At 40.0% G+C, this 21,191-nt stretch overlaps 1 protein-coding gene across 11 annotated transcripts in view; it reads right to left on the minus strand.

Annotated features, from left to right (window-relative positions):
• Nucleotides 1-21,191, minus strand: part of NLGN1 (neuroligin 1) — a 400,353-nt gene that overhangs the window by 10,399 nt on the left and 368,763 nt on the right. For 7 of the 11 annotated variants that reach the window (XM_074589950.1, XM_074589956.1, XM_074589953.1 and 4 more), the window contains one exon: nucleotides 777-989. In XM_074589950.1, coding sequence (XP_074446051.1) covers nucleotides 777-989 — 213 coding nt within the window. The remainder of the gene's footprint in view (nucleotides 1-776; nucleotides 990-21,191) is intronic. The other 4 variants (XM_074589959.1, XM_074589951.1, XM_074589957.1 and 1 more) reach the window with 1 other exon arrangement.

The following is a 21,191-nucleotide window of genomic DNA, read 5'->3' on the forward strand; positions in this document are numbered from 1 at the left end:
GCAACAGCCATGCAAATGAGAGAAACTGTGTGGAACTGTGGTGCAAAAAATCATAGGAAAAAAACCTGGGTGCCTCAAACAGCATGTTTTTAATTTCCTGCTGTCTGCCTCAACTAGAGAGAAAAGGTGTTAGTTATGGAATAGGAAAAAACATATAGAAGAAAATCCATTTGCAACTTGGATGCTTTGACAATTTTGGATCATGCATGCAAAACATTCAACCATTCTTTTATTAGATGACAGCAAGTGAAGTTCATGCAGTTTCAGACAAAAGATTTCTGAACTAGGTATTTGTTTCCTGCACACAAAATAATAGTTTTAAGCATTTCATCTATTAGCCTGAATAGAGAAACTGTGTCATTTTAGTTTTCTTTAAATTATACTCCTCACGAGAAACTCAACGTGCCTTTCATGACTGTCTGAATATAGACAACCTCATCTACTGTGAGCATGACTGACTGGTTTTCCAAAAAGGACACCCTTAGGTAAGAATGAAAAGAGACAAAAATGATGCACCAAGAAAATGCTGTTCAGAAGTCTGCTATAAAGTGTTTCTACAAAGCTCTATAGGAAAAAGAAGAAAGTGACCCAAAATTTAAACATGCACAGAAGACCTGAGGGAGAAGGTGCCTTGTACAGCCTTTAAAAAGTTTGCTTAATGTCGACCTGAACTCAACAGTTCATAGGAACAAAGAGAATATACAGAGCATCACATAGTACTAATGGCGGTGGCATGCAGACACCAAAATTGTCAAAATTTGCAACCTGCATAATACCTTTGGTTGAATTGCTCCAACGGTTACCTTCAGAATAATGGGATAAAGTCAACAGATTGACGCATGAACCGCCTGCACCAGATCCAAAAACAGTTATTCTTAATGGGTCACCACCAAAGAACCCAATATTTTCACTAGTCCATCGCAAAGCTTGAATTAGATCAAGGAGGCCATAGTTCCCTTTTGCTGCTTGGTCCCCAGTGCTCAAAAACCCTGTGAATGAAAATGAAAAAAGAAAGGGTTAGCAACCACTCTTCTCAGCAATCCTGTTGCAATCTTCTAAGTAAGATTTCAAAAGTATATGCCATTAAATATCATGCAACTACGTATTTTTCCATATTCCCTGGACAACAGTTTGCAATTTTGTGCTCTTCCTGAAACAAATTATTTGGTATTCACTCTTTTGGCCCGGATAAATTAATGTAGGGTAGGGAAGATGAAGATACATCCCAGGCAAAACGCTCACCTAAGTCTTAACAGGTCACAATGTTTTACTCCCGAAGACTTTGTGTTGATTGCACTAAGAGGAAAGGTTTAGCAAACAGATCTGCTGCGGTCATTTTGTAAGTGATTTGGTCAACTGTGTATTGCACTTCTGTACTTAGATGCAGCCATGGGCTTTGCACGTGGCTGAGAGGCCACAGTTCTGCTTCTCTGTAGACTGTGGTTACGTCCCAGCAACATGCTCTCTTTTCCTTTTTTTCTCACCCCAAAAACGCAGCTTATGTCACAGGACAAGCCGGGTTGAACAATGTGAGCATCCCTCACCTCCCTGAGCTCCGGCCCGTAGTCATTACCCTGAGTTAATTGAATCTCCATTAAATGGATAAAGACAATGTAAGCTGTTTCCATGACCCCTTAACATCAAAAAGATAAGAGCTCAGGGGTAATCCGGAGAGCACAAGGATTGCTCCCTTTCATTCATCCTGGAAGAAAACCAGCAGAATGCGTCAGGTGCAGGAACTGTGTTTTACTCCTTACTCCCAGCAGTACCCTCGTATTCACATGGCTGTTACTCTCATCATTAGAGCCTGCTGACTCTAAAAGGTGGACAATAAAAACTTTGAAGAAAGTCTCTGATGATAAAAGACACGGCCTTGCTTTTGGATCCCTTTTGTTGACATTTCTGATTTTCGCAGCTTAATAAACAAATGTTTAAATAATACTAGCATTATGAAGTAGCCCAGCACCGCCATTTGCATATCAAACTGATTTAACGCTCACTAAATCGACAGCGTAACTGTTTTTCAGTACATGCTTTGTAGAGAAATGCAACCATTACAACAATTATTTCCACATTAATTAGATATTAGTGGGTCTTCTAGTCTTGTCAAAGTTCTACTGATTTAACTCTCTTGAGTGCAGCCAGCCTACTCAAAAGAAGTTTACAGTAGTTTTTCAGACAAACGGCTCTCAAAGGAGTCCTACTGTTTCATTATGACAATAAAGGCAGCTTTTGAGACATTTCTAAGAAGAAAGACACGAGTGTGTATACACATCTAAAGTAAGGATTTTACAAGAATACAGATAGGCGCACACGTGTACCTATATTCGTGTGTATAACGAACATGTCATTTGTTACTTTATTATTATCCTGATTTGAATTCAAATGGCAGGTGTGCACTGGGTATTCTGTCGTATGTGTAAAAATTGGTAATAACAGACCTTCTCCGCTGTAAACTGCACTGGAAGCTAATTGGCCTGGCTGCCTCCGTAGCTGAGCTATGCTCCGTTTGGGGCGAGCGGCTTTGTTTGTGTAGGTCAATCCTGATTTTTGTTACCATGGAGAGGGAACAGGAAAGTGGCATGAGGTGCCAGGCCAGCAATTCTCCCACTTCCAGAGCTAATGTACCAAGTCTAATGGGCACACTTCATTCACTACAGCCGTAGTAAACTGTTACTCTGATACCAGACTTTAAAATAGCCAGTATTCTACAACTAAAACCTGCCACATTTACTACTTAACTGCTTAAGAAGGCAAAGGAACATCACTAGCATAGAAGAAAATACCACCTTCATATTCAGGGAAAGCCCAGAAAGGAAGTCATAAATAGAATTAATTCATTCTCATCTTACTATTACAGCTCAGCGCTGAGTTGAAGTGAATGTGATGTTATTTTACTCTGCTTCGCTCTCTTTCCTTTTCTTCTGTGTAGCCAGAGGGGCTGGTGCATGCCCGTGTGACAGGATGGCCCCAGCAGAGTCCTTCCTGCACAGAAGCATTCACTCCTCTCCTTCACGCTCCAGGAAAACGTTGTCCCCCATAAATAGTTTTTAAGGACACAGAGAGATGATATCTTTGAATCTACGATAGCAAATCTAACGAAAGCTTCCTAACCAGTCTCACTGCCTTCATCAGCCTGCTCGGAGCTGAGGGATGGTACGAGTGACTGTAACAAAATCAAAATGTAGGAATTTATGGGAACGACAGGTTCCTGTGGCTGCACGTGCTGGGAAAGTCTCCCCCCTGCTTTGCGTAAGTATACGGGTGTGGAAAATCAGTGACAAATCAGTTCATCGTGTGAAGCACATAAGTGACTGCACTGATTTAAGGGATTAGAAGAACAATTGACACTGGCGGTCCTTGAAAGACAGGCAGCAATGAGATGACAGCAGTTAGAGCTTTTACCAAAATTGTGCCCTAAACAAGTTCCTCTTTGCTTTTTTCCCTTTCCCTGGCTTGCAGATTCCCTGGGCCTGGGCAGGATCTGCTCTCAGCAGGGCTGCAGCGTCGGTTCAAAAGGATCCTGTAGATTTCTCAAAGTGATTCCAAGTCATTTATTAGGGAAATAGACAGTAGGATTGTAGCTGAGTTACAGCGATTGCCCTGAAGGAAAACAAATGCTAACACGCGGACTTCCTGAAAAAGTTGTTTTCCATACTCTGTATAATATGCAGCAAAGTGGGAAGCAAGTTAAGTCTTTGCCTGGAAAAGCAAGAGATTAAAATTATAGGAAAAGCCTTAGGGCAATCTCCTACCGTTAAATGAGCTCGCATCAAGCTCCGAAGCTTGATGGGGAAATGGGAAATCCTTGGGAAACTGTAAATATACTACTTTTAAAGAATCTTTGCAAAAAGGATCTTAAAAAGAGACCAAAAGAGGAAATGTCTCCTGTTGCGAACCGCAGACATCAGGAACGCTGTATTCAGTTCAGGAAATGTGCCAGAAGGGGGAGCTTTCAGTTTATTTAAAAAAAAAAAAAAAAGGAAAAGAAAAGAGGAAAAAAAAAGGAAGTATTAGTAATATTCTCCTCATTCATCTATATTAGACAAATTATGACTTGTGTCCAGAGCAACAGCTCCGATGCAAAAGAAATATCTCACGCCTCCTCAGCAAGAACCACGTTGGCTGACTTCCATATCTGCACAAGATGGATGATTATTGATGTTGACTTTCATGACATGAAACATTTCTATCTCATTTCTCAGAACCATAAGAAGCCTGTTAATATCTCGCCACCTGTTCATGCCTTTTTTCTTGCATGCGGTAGTATCCGCCTGGCTTAGAAGCATTCAGAATGTCATGAAATCAGAGACAGGACTCATAAAACAGATGAGGTTTTCTTTCCAGTTCGTGTTTGGGGTTTTTTTCTAAGCAAGGAGTGCCTCGATACAGATAAACTCATCTAACTAAACACCCGGGGTGAAATGCTTTAACACACAGCATCATACCCGCTCTGTAGGTCTGTGGGTGCAAGTACTTATTCCTATTTAGCACTTCGATAAAATAGAGATTGCAACAATCTGTGTTGTCTTTATCCCACGCGGAGCTTTCAGTATGTAATTAATGTAGACACCATACATTTCTATGCATTTCTATGACATGATCATTACACTATTTAGATATTAAGATAGCAATTTTGAGTCACAGAGGGGAACCTGCTCTTGCTGAAAAGGGCTTGTGCGTCTGAAAGCTTGTCTGGTTTTAAACTGTATCAGCTAGTCTATTAAAATATATTATCCCTTTCCGCACATGCTGTCTTATTATCCTTGGATTGTCATCTCGCCAAGAATGCTGCTATCAGATGCTACCACCTTTTGCTCTTGTAAAAAAAGTGAAGTAAATTATTCCTTATTTTAGTTATTCCAGGAAGACATTTGCAAAAAAACGTTATTTTTGCATTATTCTCTAAAAAGGTCAGATTGAGCTAATTTTGTTCCATAATTAAGTCCTTCTACTGGAAATATTCCAATCATCAGCTGAACAATTGCTATTTTATATTCTGAATGGCGAGGTTATCTCCTCTTTTATCTCCTCCAAAGGAGCAGGCTCTAATAGAATTATGGAAGTGAGGATGTGGGCTTTTGTGAGTTTAAGAAAGAGATTTATTAAGCTCATTTGGACCATTTCTCTGTTACATGTCCATTAGACAGAGGCGGAGTATGCCACAACCAGGCCCTGTATTTTGTCTTAAGATAAATTTTAATGCTTTATAAGCTTCTCTGCCTGGGTTACAATTTCTGCTTGCCATTCAGATAAATCTTTTTCTAATATAATTCCAGCATTTTTGAGGAGTAAATAAAATAATAGAGTTGGGAAATAATCCGTTGTTGAAAACCTTAGTAGATTGAATTATTTTAAGCTCTCGTCTAATTTGAACATTCAAATTAATGCAGAGGGGAAGGCAAAACCAGAATTTTTCCTAATCTAAGGGACTGCTACAACCCGATGACGCAGTAAAAGACGAGGCGCAGGCTGGTGGGTACGTAAGAGAGAACCAAACCTTCCCTCTGATGAATTCTGGCCATACAAGTGTTTCATAAGCCAGCAACCTTCGTGACTGGATTAGAGTAAGGGGAAGGATGTCTTGCCGGACAAAAGAAATATCTGCCTGCAAGAAAATACACAGCAACAAATGCTACTCTAAAAATAAAACAAGAGCTTAGAAAAACTGGTCTGACACGCTTAAAGGGTTTTTTCAAAGAACTCTGTTACTGGAAGCAGAAACACGTAAGACTTTACCTTTACCCACCTGTTTAGGCACATGCTATAATAATTTAGCTACGGTTCCAGTTACAATTCCCAGGCAGTCAAATGTCATCTTTTATTTTGCTAAAAGCAAGTGTTAAATTGTACAGGTATAAATGCATCAATGCATAGTGGAAGAATACAGGACATATTTTGAGGGAAGTATTTAGACTCCCTCTGGACTGCAAGTTCCTTGGTTAGGACTTTAGTTTGATGCCCTCTGTTAACATTGAACAGCAATTGCCATCCACAGAAAATTTCAGTTGCCCTTTAAACTATACCTACTCAGTTAGAAATGTGAGCAAGATAAGCAAATATTAAGCATTGTGGTTAAACTTGAAGAGCGCATTTGTTTTCATCTTCGACATCTCTCTCGAGTTGGCATCAGCTAACTAATCTGAACGAATTACATGGGCAGCAGCGCTGTGAACATTAGTGTATACGCGATGGTCAGGATGCAGAGGATACTGCTCCTCGCTTTGCTGACCAGCACATCCTAATATTAACAGCATATTTTAGTAACGGATAAGGGGTAAGGTGACTAAAAGGACTAGGAACTCCCCTAAGGAAGATGTAGGAGAGTATAAACTATTCACTGCAAGAAAAATGTTCCTTTGTAGGCATCTGCAATGTACTTCTGCTCAAGAATCAAGTTTTCGGAAAATGCTGCTCAATCAGGAGTTTTGTAGCAAATTCATTTAATATACAAACAAGTAATTGCAACATTAGCAAAGTACTCGTCTGTTTCTGTAGCTTTCTGCCACACCTGTATTAGTAAGAAGATTAATGATTTCAGAAGTGCAAGATTTTAGCCTACCTCCATGAGATGTGCAGAGGATCACCCTACCTCATTATGCAGTCTTTCCTGGCTGGTTAAGATAGGTGAGACACTGCGTTTACACACAGATTTTATTTTAATTTTACATATAGAAGACAAATTAATATGCTAGAATCTTTGCAGGTGGACACACTGTACTTTTAAACAATAAAAAATGTTCTGTTGCAAAGTATTGGTTAACAGCTGTACACTGTCAGGTTGGACGGGGCTCTGAGCAACCCGATCTAGTTGGAGAAGTCCCTGCTCACGGCAGGGGGGTTGGACCAGATGGCCTTGAGAGGTCCCTTCCAACCCAAACTGCTCTATGATCCTATACATTATATACATATATTTGCAAACTATTAAGTTTTCACGTCGTAGTAAGGTTACGTAAGTGGTCACATACATTGTTTGAAAACTTAATATTTTCTGATGTCATAAATCATAACATAAGTTAAGGACAAGTACCTTCCATACAAATAGCCTGCACTGATTTTTTCAGGCCACAACTCTGTTTTGGGATGTGTTAAGCTTGCATTTCTGCAGTGATCCAAGTTGTGGCTACCAAAAGACCTGAATGTGCCATATGGCGCTGATCAAAGTGAGGGGGGGGACTGGGAAGAGTTCTGATATGAGGCCAGTTTAATTACAAATGGTTTTGATCTGTGGAATTTTAAGATTTTTTTTTAAAAAACTAATTTTTTTTTTAAACATTTTATAGAATGAAAATTCATCCATTCAATATGGCTGAACTACATGGCTGACTTAAAAAGAACAGCTCAGAAACTGAAAAGTTTTTTGTGAGTAGTTGTTCCCACTATTCACATAACCTCAGTCGCTTGGTAAGAAACTGGGAAACAGCTCAACTATTTTAACTGTCTTAATTAAGCTGTGTTACTGTAAGAACAGTACCTCAAGGTTAAGTGTAGGAACAATAAACCGTACCGCGAGCAACGCAAAACTGCTGCAGTGATTCATTAACTTACCAAAGTGCTGCGTCCGTGAGGCAGAATTGTGTAAAAATACCAAGAGCACCAACTTCCCTGGCCAGTGCTATTGCCCCAGGAATTAGCCCTCGGAAATTCCCATTCATTTCACCAAAGTAAACAATTTACAGAATCAATTCAGTAAATGTAAGGACTTGTAACTATGTCCTTTGGCATTTTGAAAGTATATATGGAGAAAAGCGTGTGATGATGTATAAACTCGGATGTGCTTTTTCAGCAGTGCTGTTTTACTGCTGGAATTTTTAACGCTCCTCCCAGAGTACCAAATCCTTTGAATCGATATGAGTGAAGTGGGCAGAGCCTACTAAAAGGCTGGGCTTTCCTTGTGACTGTGAGAAACAACGGGAAGTTTTCACTTCCTTGCATTTTACTTAATTTCTTTTCCCGTGAGAGGCTAAACGAACTGAACGCTGCGAGTTACAGAAGTCCCTTACAGCTGTTTCAGTCTGGCGTCTGTCACTCGCCGGCGCCGATCCGTTACAGCAAACCCCTGGTACAGAGGCAGACTGCGACAGAGCGAAGTGTCTCCCACCACGGCGCTTCGCTCCGTTGTCAAAGAGGTATTGGCGTGACTTCACCGGGGACGATGCAGCCCAAAGCTGGCTAACCCTCGCTCTTTTTCCAGAACACGGGTTCTCTTTCACAGGCTATTATCAAGGCCCTTTAAATGTCGAAAAAAGTCTGGATGAAGCCAGTTTTTTTCCTATCCCAGGAAGTTATCCTCAACCATTACAGAGGGAAAGAAGATGCTTAGATTTACTGTGATATTCTTGGCAAGTATGCCGTAGGTGTTGGAGCAGTCTGAGATTATAATTTCTAGCATTCTCGGAAGGCTGCGCGGAGAAGGTGACTCTCTCTGCCTTTAAAGTCTCAGTGAAGAGACGACAGAAGTCTGAGTGCTTTCAAAAGCTTTATCTGCCTTTTTCTTCATGTGGTCAACAGTTATTTTCCATTCTGCCTTCACTGTCATGTTGGGACTGTTGTGGGCAGTTTCTCAAATTCTGGGTATTTTCTGTGCGTGAGACATTTGTGTATAGGTCCCTGCGATAAACCCGTGCTCACGCATAGGCTCGTGGTGTGGGGACAGACCCACACAACGATTGGATATTGGGAAAAATTTCTTCACCGAAAGGGTTCTCAAACATTGGAACAGGCTTCCCAGGGAAGTGGTGGAATCGCCATCCCTGGAGGTGTTTAAAAGATGGGTAGACGTGGTGCTGAGGGACACGGTTTAGTGGTGTTTTTTGTCGGCGTTAGGTTGACGGTTGGACTTGATCATCTTAAAGGTCCCTTCCAAACTAGACAATTCAATGGTTCTAGGATTCTGTGAAGGACGTTTGTAAAGCCCCGAGCTGGCTGGTCTCCCTGCCTCCAGCACAGCACGATGGGGTGCTGTTTCTCTCCAGCTCTCCCAGCCCACACGTCGAGCACGACGGGGCAGCGGGTCGCAGCTCCCGCAGCGTGTGGCAGGTTTGTCAGACACGGGGCAATGGTGAGAATACAGAAAGTCAGATGTTTGTTACAGCACTGTCAGTTGCGGAGACGAGTTTCACAGAAGCAGTTCTCCAAGCCCGTGCGGTAGCGTGGGTACCGGGGCGGGAAGGGTAAACTGCTCCTGTGCTCTGCAGGTGGTTCTTGCAGCCAGCGCTTTGGCTTCAGCGCAGGGAGGATGGATAAAAGGGGCTTCAGCTGCCCTCCGCTTGTCAGACCTCTACTCTAAGTACAACATAGCTGGTCCCGAATGATCACCCCAGAGATCAGCTCTGTAGGAGCTTATTACAGATGAACTTTACTGAAGAGTCAAATGAAAGTCTGATAACAATCTCAGAGATACTTTGGAAGAGTTGTACAAGCAATCGGGCTAGTCCACTAAAAGTGATCTTTAATACCGATTTCTGGATACGCTGTAAAGGGAAAAAAGAAAAGGAGGAGGCAAGGAGTTTCAGAAATAACAGCTGCAGAAACTAATTTCACAGGATTTTAAGTGATACGTGCTGACACATATCAGAAAGTAGGAGTAAACCTTAAGAACTGATGAATGACATTTGGCACAGGTGGACGCAAAAGGCAGCCAGAGTATGTTTGATTTGATTGTCTCCTCTAAAAATACAGAAAAAAAGATGGGGTTTGCTACAGAAAAGAGCAGATATTGATGAATAATTTCATCTTTGAAAAAATAAGCAATTCTGCTGCCAGCAGAGAACATCTGCTTAAATGCCTTCCACAAGGTAAAAATCATAGTTGTTAGTACACGGCTGAGTCATGCTCTAGGGCAACGCAACTTTTCGCTTAAACTATTTTTAAGTTGCGTACAAACTTTTCACAGGAAATGACCAACGCTGTAATACAATAGCAATGCTCTTATGAACCACTGTCTTTGAGAACTTTAACAAAAATATAAATAAAATCAATAGTCTCTAAAAGACAGTATGGGCAAACCCAAATCCTATTATAGGATGAAGTGTGGAATAATAAAAATCAAACACATACTGATCCTTTCAAATATACTCAGCCAAAGCCCAAATGATAAGGAAAGACTACATGAGAGAACAGAAAAGGCCGCGTAGCCAAAGCCATCACTTGACTTTCCTACTTGGCAGAAGAAAGCGATGCCCCGAGGGAGAGATTCTTGTCTTCGCCAGGATTGAGAGCACAGCTGTTCCAGTCCTACTTACTTCAAGTAGCGCAATATGCAAAATTAAGTAGCCCACAGCACATTGCATCAAATCTCTGTCCTTTACTATGGTTTTTTTTTTTATGGCCCCATTTTCGGCAGCAAGATCAGAAGCAAGGCATTAAGATACGCTCATCTTTCACGCAATAACTTTTAACTTCAGATGATACAATTAAAGGCAGCAGCTACAAACCTGGAAAACGTGTTAGAGTGGCGAGTTAACAAATAACCAATGTTCTTAGCGTGTAAGGCTCTAAAAATCAAAACTGACCCCATAAAAAAGTCTGCTTTCCATTTTCCTTCAAGATTTGGGCAAAACGAGTTCATTATCTCAAGATAGCCCGATGGTACTAGAAGATCTTTCTACCCAATATATTTGAGATATTTTTGCTATATAATGAGCTGTGTAATATGTGCAGCTACCTAGAACTACACGTAGTTCAGATTCAGCTTTCAAAAGCATCTTTTAGGTAGTACATTTTATTGATTGTTACACGCCAGAGAACACTTTTTTCTAACTTAGGCCTGGAAATCATCTTTGCTTTATAATGGTCACTCTGGTTGTATATTAGTATATCTTTTCAGTAATACCACGCAGTTTTTTTGAATTTTGAATATGTATGTATGATGAGAGCAAGGATGGGTTTAATTTCACTAGAAGGAAAAATTCATAGTTTAGAAATAAAAAAATCATAATTACGAGTTCCATTGAGAGGGACAGCACCATAATTTTTGATACTTCTTCGCAGTGTTGAGATTTGCAATGAGGGTCCAATCAATGCTAATATATATTCTATGAGCTGATGAAAGGGAAGTAAGAAATCTTCATGTAAAACTGTATATGCAAATCACTAGTTAGAAACCTAGCAGCTATTTGAAAGTGCAATCTTTCAATCAGAACACAAAAATTATGGGGCTAATTTACTGTGAACTCCAATCTCCTTATTTGAAAATAAATAGAAAAGATTAACCAGTGGACCAATTTACCAAGAACTGCATTCAGTATGTCATCACTTGCATTTTTAAATCAGAACTGGAGGCATTCTAAAAACATGTCACTATTCAGATAAGATTTAATTCAGGAAAGTTTTATGAACGGTATAATACAGGTAGGGGTCATACCAGATCATCCCAAAAATGTCTTCTCGCTTTTGAATGTGTGAGTTAAACAACATATGAGACTCAAATAATCAAGATCTGACTTCTGTAGCCTGATCAGCGCAGACAGGCCCTTTAAATGTACTGGGAATTTAAATAAGTTTTGAGAAAGGCTGAGAAATAAAGCTTTTCTATCTTCCTGCCTTCTCTCTTCCTCTCCCTTTCCTCTTCTCTTCCTTTCTCTTTCTACAAAGCTTAATCTTATTTAATCAGTATCAACATCATTCTTGGAGTTCCGTTATTCATGTGAATTTATATATGTGTCCACTATGCTCTTTGAAACATGCTTGGGGGCACACCATCAATTTATCGCTTGAAAAGATCCTCGGAAATACCTGGCAATATATTTACCCTGTGATAACCATCTGCCAGGCTCTCTACAGTCGCTGTGTGGTTGACCAACTCCTTGACCTACCTGTGGCATTGCGTCCACATCTGGTTCCTTGCTGCAGTCCAATACGCAGCGGTAGCACAGGGATCAGAAAGATGACGTTCTGCTCTGTCCCTTTAAACCCCTAGGGGCATATTTGTCTTACTGAAGACACTGTGTTTGTGACTATCGTAATCTGCATGTGAGAATAACTTCTGATAAGAAGAAGGAAGTAGAAAAAGCAGCAACTCAATTTCAGTTTGAACTGTAAAGTGGGGCACGTTGGAGCACACCGCAACACCACCAGAAATGTAGCACATCAGGTTACACATCACGGCTTCTTGTCGCGGCTGCCATTTGTATTTACGGTGGCAGAGACGCTGAGTCCATTCTTACCCAGCGGAAAGGACTTGGCCAGCAGTAAAAAAGCTAAGAAACGTAGCAGGTTTTTGACTCATACCTGTAGGCCTCTAAAAGTCTGTAGACTTCTTCTCAGGGGCCAAAGATCACTAAGAAAAGCAAACCAGTTAAGAGCAAACACAAACGTACTTTATGACTGTCTGAGCCTCTAGGGAAAACTTTGAGAGGTCCGTAACAAAATTATGTTGCAAACAACTATCTTCATACACCGACTCGTGCTAGTGAGATCCTTATACTGTTTTCATCGCTATTAACTGAACACCAGAAACATTTGTAAGAGCATATATGCCTAGACAGAGGCATCAAATCTAATTTTCTGGTAAATATCTATCAGTTCTGGTAAAATGTGAAGTAACTAAGAATTAACTGGATCGCCACGTGCCTGTTCCTTTCTTACACAGCATCCTGCCTCTCCTAGTATAATTTTTGCTTTCTGCTGTATCTGGATTTCCCATTCCATAGGGCAAGATGCTTTATCTCGCAGTGATTTTACTGCACTGCAAGACGCATGTTGTGTCTTAAAGGCAGGCAGCTGAAGAAAAGTCAAGAATGGGATGAGGGGAGCTGTTACAGAGACTGTTAATTGTCATTTACTAAAAATAAAAAAAAAAATTTAAAAAATTGCTATTCAACTATTCCTCCACAGCAGAATCCTGAGGGATATGGCCACTGCTGACTGTACAGTTGTTACACAAAACAGTAGGACATAAAAGATATGTATTAATCTATAAATCACATACACACAACTCCTACGCATCTCTTCAGAGCAGTCTTATAAAACACCTGGTCATATGCATATCCCCTGCCTTTTCTAGCAACAATTTAAATAAATACAAGATGTCAAAGAATCTTGAACAGTCCAAGGAAAAGGAAGAAAGAAAGAAAGCCTCAAATCCACCCAAAGTTAATTGAGGCTAGAATCACTGCAGCTCCATCCATTGCCATTTCACATTGGTGCACTTCAATTAAGGCATAATAAGAGTGCAAAGCAATTTATACATATGGATTAGATGTCATCTGTGAAAAATCACCGATTAACTCAAAGGAGGGTTCTGGAGTACCAGAAGAACAAATGTTGTAGTACTCCGAGTTTCGCTTTTCAGTTAGCACCTTGATACCACAAAAGCAAAGCTGAACTACCTTTATTTAAAGGTTTTAGTAAGAAACACTTTTGATGAGTGGGCACACGCAGACACGTGGTATCAGCATGTTGATCTTCAGGCTTCACTAAATAAAGTTTCATTCACCAACAAAGTACCAACACAAAAATGCCCGCACTGTTTCCAATAATGAACTCAAATGTTTATTCAGTTACTGAAAGGCAACATTTTTGACTCTGTTTTTTTGTTTTGTTTTTTTTTACCATTAGAAAGATTGCCTACTGCAGCCTCGATTAAACGCAGCGCTCCAGTTTTTCCCGAGATGTTGCATCCTTTCATTCCACCCCGCAATGGGTATCACACGCATTACCACTACATCATCTGAAAATACGCATATGCACATCTACAGATAGACGAGGCTCATAGCTATTCTAAATCTAACTAATTCTAGTGAAGTCAAGAAAATTGGCCAGTTGAAACCAAGCAAGGGTGTGATTCCAGGCCCTTAATCTTTTGAGAAGTGTGAAAGCATGACTTATAGTAAGTGCATTCATAGATACTGCATCAAATACACAGCATCAACAAAGTGGCTAAACTAAGTTATATTTAATAGGTAGCAGAAAATAATTGATGTTTCAGATAATTAAGTATGTTAGATGACTGGAAGCTGAAGTAAGATTCTGGAAATCTTTGGAATGAAAAATGTGTGTACGTATGCCACGCAGCTCCCAATAACTGAGATTGCTCTACATTTAAGGATTTCTGCAACAAATACAGTGAAAGAAAACCAGTGTCCAGCTGAGATAAATATACTGTGAAAGATGCTAACGTTGCATTTTCTGCCCCTATATTCGGTCCACAGTAGGAATCCAGCCATTCAATATTGCCTAATTGGAGAGTATCACGTAACAGCCTCGTCTAGCACGGCTAGTTTCACCTTTTTGCCATAAGAATACCGAAACCCGGTAAGTAGCAACGTGAAGAAAATAAAGACAACAAAACTGAAATTATTTTATGTTTCTAGCACATATTTTAAAATCTAACACCTTTTTGAAAGCTACTCTGCAATTATAAAGTAATACTTTGCTACAATACAATTACACGGTCTTTGAGTAGGAGGATGCTTTTATGAGGAGGGTAATATTCTTCAGTTACTCACATTTGGATGAAATTAGGTGTCTTGAAGCTTACAACACCCACTTGCAGCCAAACTGAGAGAAGGAACATGAGTCAGAGGTCACGGGGAACAAATTCTCAGCCGTGAGCAAGAACTGAATTTATACAAAATAGTCACGTCCAACAAACAAGTGCTCAGAAGACGTCAAGCATGTCTATAAGGCAGCTAAGAAACATTACGGCAAGGGGTGGCTTCCTCAGAGCCATCAGTTTGCTATTTTGCCATTACAATTCTTATAACTTACTATAAAGTGAACTAACATGCACAGTATTCACACAGTTAAGTAAAATGGCGCTAATTTGTTTTTAATGCTTAACCAAATACTACAGGTTCTAAAGGCACTTTCTTAGCCTCAGATGAGTTGGAAAATCTAATCTGTGCTAATTTTCCCAAAAACAGATGGTGCATGAATTAAACTGTGTAGACCCTTTTAAGCTTCCATTCTCGCTAAGTCCCTTTTGGGATAACTAATGTTCATTTCTTAGGTCTCTATTCTCCTGCGCTTATTTCTCTTAAATAACTGAAAACAGCCTCCTTAATTGTATAGGAAGATACACTCAATGGGAGACAAGTCACAGAATTTGGGCCTTCAAGGGATTATGTTATGTACGCAAAGCTCGTCGCTAAAGCCAGTATTTTTTTGCACGGACAGTACAATGGTATCTGTGTTATTTACAATGGGAAAACATTTCATTCCAGTCCAACAAATATCATTACCTATGCAAAGTAAAGCCAGGACTATGCCAGTAAACCTCAGTCATGTACCCGCTTGAAGGCAGGAGATATGAACCCACAGGACCAAAGACCACCTCATCTGAAAATGAAGATCGCTGACAGTAGGTATTAACAGGTGATTTTAGCTGTTGTTTATTATTGTAGATGGCCTAAAACCTCCCCACAGACCCAGGCCTAACTGTGTTAGAGAGGTAATAAAGGATGTTCTTAGGCTTTCTGTGAGGGGAAGGAATCAACGTGTGAAAAAGAAAAGTTGGGAAGGTGAAGTAACGTTAAAAGACAGTTTATTAAACCAACACGACTCACAGTTTCTCAGTAGCCTAAGAGGAGCACATTTCTGCCCATGCTTCTGCCATGCCCATCATAATTTAAAAAAAAAACAAAACAAAAAAGTTTTAGAAAACCTTCAGTAGCCAGTTAGAGAATACCCTGTTCTTCCGGAGCTGCTGCACCTCCTTGCAGAACATCTCCCATCTCTCCCTACTCTACATCAGACATTTCCATATGGCACCTACGCAAGCCCAAGTCCCAAGGTCTTCTGTGCTTTCAGTCATAAGTCCTTAAAGGAGCAGGTTGACGGAACAACATATAAATGGTCTATTACCGTTCTTCCTTTCTATGACATTTATGCGTTGTGCTGAATTTCTCTGGGATCAGGATGGTTTACACTATGTCGTGTTTTTGTCCTCACCCCGAATAACAAGGTAGTAGTAACACTCAGGTCATAGGAACAAGGGGACAGAGCACAAAGAGGGGAGCGACACACCCAAGAGAATGGAGGAAAGCTGGGGTGGAAGACGTCATTGAACCCACCTCTGAATTATGAGGCCAGAGATAGGATCTAGTAGAATTAAGTGGTGAAATAGCTAGAGAAATATTGTGCCATTATATTTTGAAGATTTCTCGCAACCACATGCTCACCTTTAAAATTCCAGTGTGAATGTTCTTTTAACATACTGCATAATGTGAGCTGGGTGCTAACTGATGAAATAAATTGAGTTTTAATAGACTTTGCTCAACAACACACCCCAAATGACACATCAGTAATTACCATCAGATCTCAAGCAACATCCTGACAAAGTTACTGAATGTAAAGCGCATCTGCTAGATTGCAACGGATTGCATTCTCGGTATGCTCGAGATTTGTCAGAAAATGTATTTATACTCAACATTAATTCTGCTGACTCTGAGGATTGTTTCAGTTAACAAAGGCATCTCTGACACTGCAGTATAGAATCATGTCCCATTTCTGGCAATGTACTGCTAGCAAAATACCAGCTGTTTTCAGCGGAGGATCAGTGTGATACAATGGGTTGATGTGCTGGCTTGATTAATCTTTATATGATTTCTCAGTTTCTAACGTAACATGTGCATAACTTTATATTTGTCGTCAATGGTGTAGAACATCATCACTTGACGGTTAAAGTACTTGTGTTCTTGTTCTTTACTCATGAGACTGTTACTGAAGAAAGAAAGTTCACCTCTCTTAATTTGTTAACTTCTGAAAACAGCAGTGATGGGTTGACCGCACGGGCTATAGAAAGGAAGAGAGTGTTTCAGTGACTAACAGTTTAATTTAGTGCCATTCTGTATATCATTGCCGTTTTCCTCCATTAGAACAGAAGGTACCACATGGCTTTTGCTCTTCGATCATCCATAAGTCAAATTCAAAGATGATGATGAAACGTGATTTTAAAATATCTATTTTGACTTTTTTTTTTTGCTAATTCTCATGGAAAAAAACATGTATGATTTAAGAAATAAGTAAAATATATCCCTAAATGTTTGGAACTAGTGTCAGTAATTCTAAGACGGTGTATTTCTTTCCAGGGTAGAAATTAGAACTTCTGCTGTGTCCCTCTTTCTTCTCAGAATTAGAATTCATTGCTGTAAGCTTGGAAGACTAGTTAACAGCAGTATGGAAGACTAGTTAAGAGCATTACAGTGGCTGGAATACTGTGCCTCCCTCCGCTGTCAATAAGTCAATCTCCAGCTATCAGTCTATAAAGGGCTCGATCTGATCCAACCTTGAATTGATTAATTTTTTTCCAATATTCTAATACTGGGGAAAAATATTCTTTAAATATATAGTTTATACTAAGGTTCCCTGTGTCACTAGTTATACGTGTTAAAAACTGAAACACATATATTGGTGTCTGCTTCATTCCAAACCATTTTTAAGTACTGTTGTGCACTGCGCCAGCTATTGTTTCACAACACACACACACATCATAGTCAACAACGTGTTACATCCCACACTAAAAGTACCCGAACACAAATAATGCGGTGCAAGGTATGAAAAATATTTACTTTCACGCGTAAATCACTTCCTGATAGCTGTTGGGCCACATAGGAGAGTTTATGCTTCCTTCTAGCTTTGTCCTTCTTCCCAGAACTATGTCAAAACAGATACAGAGCATGGAGAAAAGGTGCTACGTACTAAAAAAATGTCCAGTAAAAGAATGCTATAGCTGGACAGTCAAAAACTTAGACATAAGAAAAGTACGCTTGTTTGGACCCCTGTGTAGTACAACACATCGTTATTTGTAACTACGTGGCCATCATTTTCATTGGTACTCTGGCATTCACAGTGCTCTAGGGGACTTAAAAGCTGTTTCTGATAAGCTCACGGGTATTGCGGGTTGTACCTCACTTCGTAGAGCAAAGGACAGCGTCCCCGTCTGGATCAGAGTACTTATTGCCTTCTTTGGCTTGCTATCGCCTGGGCGCTTCGGGCTCCTTACATTTGAGATATGTATAATTTTAATCCCTTATCTTGTTCCAAGCACAGGAGGAGTTGTGGAACTAGAAAGTTGTTCTCTGCTTTCAAAATGTAGTGGTGAGTTAAACATTTTTAAAAAGTATATACAACTCGGGATCAATGAGTTTCATTGTTGACAAATAAAGTTTGGACAGCTTTCTGCACATCGCAGTATCCATACAGACACCTTTTCCCCGCAGAGACAGAGCAGGAATAGACCAGTGTATAAAAGAGAGTAAATAAGAAGGCACAGTTATTATCATATAAATGATAAAAGATCAGATAATAAAGTAACTAATTTGGGATGTAAGAATGAACATACCCGAGACCTGTACGGAAAAGCCATCCAAAATGGAAACCTTTATCCATCACTTCCTATGGGTTCGCTCATGGGAATTTTGCAATACTTTCAAGAACAGATGATTGTTTTCCGAGGCAGTGAAGCCAGTGAACTTAATGAAGATATTTCCATTAATTTCATAGACTCTGCATTCCTCATTTAATACAGGGATTGAACACTGGTACATTTCCTGCTGTTTATTGCTGTTGCAGCAAAATCTTGCATATATGTTTTAAAATCACACCCCTGAAGCTATTTATTCCAAAGTGATTAATTGATTGGAGAAGATGCTTATTATAAAATAATGAAAGATTTGCTTCACAGCTCAGCTATTGCATCTATTTACTATTTCCAATAATACAAAGGGCAGAAATAGAAGTAGCAGTTATTTCATCACTAAATTGGTTTCTTTCATCTGTTTTCAAATTAGTAATCAGATTACCTTTTGCCTATACTCTCACCACGGAGGGGTGAACAGAATGAACTTTTCACCCCTAGAATCTTTTATATTCAAAGCATTTCGTTTCCCACAAGGTAAAGAAAAAATAATTATACAATCTTTGTTCCCACTGCAGGTACCTAGCAGGTTTTAAATATAATAAATGCATTCTGGCAAAGTTAATGTACCATAAAATCAAGCAGACTGTATCACTCCTTGATACATATACCTGGTAAGCCATCACTGAAAATAACAGTAATTTATGCTAGCAGATTATTCATCCATAGCAAACCCACCCTCTCTGTCAGGAAAGGTATTTTAAAATAGAAAAACATAATCCCCTCTTCCTATATGTTTTCTCCGAGTATATTATTTACCCAGGATGCAGTGTCTGGTTTAAGTCCTGCTTTTAGTCAATTTTATAGCACGACTGAAACACTGGAAGTCAAGTGACTCAATGCAAGGTCACACAATGAATCTGTGCCTCCGTGCAAAGCCGAGCTCGGATGCAGCCAACACCTGCTCCTTTGCCCTACATCATCCTGCCTCCTCTTTTAAAAGCGTTAGCCTCAAAAAGGAGTTGGTCTTGCAAATTCCGTTTACAGGCATTAAGGGCGAGCGAAGCGTCGTTCAGGAGGACCATCTAGCTCTTGTGATTGGGATGCAGGGCAAACCGCGCTTGTAAAACCAACTTGAAGGGTTGCCGGCTTGCTCTTCATTGTCACAATCCTACTTATCTTTCATGCGACAAAACAGTGCAGATGCCAAGGTCATAAAAAGTATTATATGGTTCTGCCTACTGTCTCTTCAAGGTGGGTTGGCAAGGCGAAGGGCTACAGACAGAAAAATGGAGTCATAAAGTTTAAGCAGTGGGCAATAATATCCATCTGCAGTGCTGCAATGCCGATTAAGAGATTGAAAAACTCCCTGTGGCTCTAATTGGATTTTCTTGTGTTGTGTACAACCCTTCAGGGCCCTACGCTGATAAAGGCTCCTTGTGCTGCCTGGTTATCCTACACGCGTTACTCCATATAATGGACTTATCCGTAAGACATACACATTCTTATGGTGCTGTGGAGCTGTTGCAATACCCTTCGGAGACCACTGTATACTACTTAGAAAACCACAATCTAATCAATTAGTATGACACAACACAACACTAATGGCCATCCAAAAATGGCTTATTTATACCATAATAAGAACAACAAAAGAATCGGAATGCAGAAGTCTATGTGTGGTTACCTAATAACCTATATAAAATCCTCTTAGACCTTATATATTGCCAACCATAAATGTAAGGAAATTTGAGGAAAAAATACAAAATGCATGCTAAAAACTAAGTTTTGAAAAATAGTATTTGTCTGAGAAAACAAAAAGCTAGAGCATTTGAACAACATTGCCTTCTGCTGAACGGAATCTGTTTTAATTTACTAAGCCTTGTACTCTAAATAAAAATACAAAAGCAGAATGAAGACCATTCCTGAGTCAGCAGACAGCCTTCACAAGTGTTTCCTTTCCTTCTCACAGATTTCCTAAACTGCAGACCAAAGCAGTGGACTATTCCTGTTCACTGCTAATTTCCAACCCATTAAACAGGAAAGAAAGCTGAAACCGTTTCATTAAATGGAAAGAATGCCGCAACAGTTTACTGGGAAGAAAACTCCCAAACAAATGAAATATTAGAAGACTGGGAATGTGTTTATGCTTTTGTTAGAAACAGAAGGAAGTTGGAAGGATAAAGTAACAAACCTCTCACTCTCCCAGTAATTAGTGTCAAGAGTCAGGAAGGGGAAATCAAGAGGCTGGGAAGAGAGAGGTACGTCTGTGATTCATCAGCGTGGAGCTGCCGGTTGTATTTGTTTGAGATTATCGAATGCCGTTTGTCAAATGTTGTTCCTTGCTTATGATCGTCTGCTGCTTTCATTCAGACGCGTGTGGCTTCTTCCTCCATGACCTGAAGATTTCATAAGTTCACATGGACTGAGCTCTTGACATCTAGTGTTTTTTGGGAACCATGTTGGTGGTACAGGGAGCATCACAAAAAATGGGGTTAGCACCTCATTTAAACCCCTGACAAATAATAGGGAAGAAGGAAGAAGACCAGTTAAATTAACCAATGGCACTAAAAAGGAAAGGGGCTTGTGAACACAGCGGTAATAAAATAGAGGCAGAGAGTATAAAAACACTGTGAAGACAAATTAGCTCTAGAAAAAATGCAGACTGCTAAACCTGGGGAGAAATGGGAGAAGATAGAATAATGATAGAGATTTCTCCACTTCTACCCCAGTTAAGTCCATCACAGGTTTGCATTGCCATATAGCAGCCAAAAGCGATGCTTCCGCAAATGCAGCTCAGCACTTGTTTAGCAGTTGAAAGGCACTAAACAACCCGGGTGTCACAGTGTGTCTTTCTTATCTGGAATACAAAGGGAAAACAAATGGGAGTCAT

This window comes from Larus michahellis, chromosome 6 (genome assembly GCF_964199755.1).
Source record: "Larus michahellis chromosome 6, bLarMic1.1, whole genome shotgun sequence".
Taxonomy (NCBI): Eukaryota; Metazoa; Chordata; class Aves; order Charadriiformes; family Laridae; genus Larus; species Larus michahellis.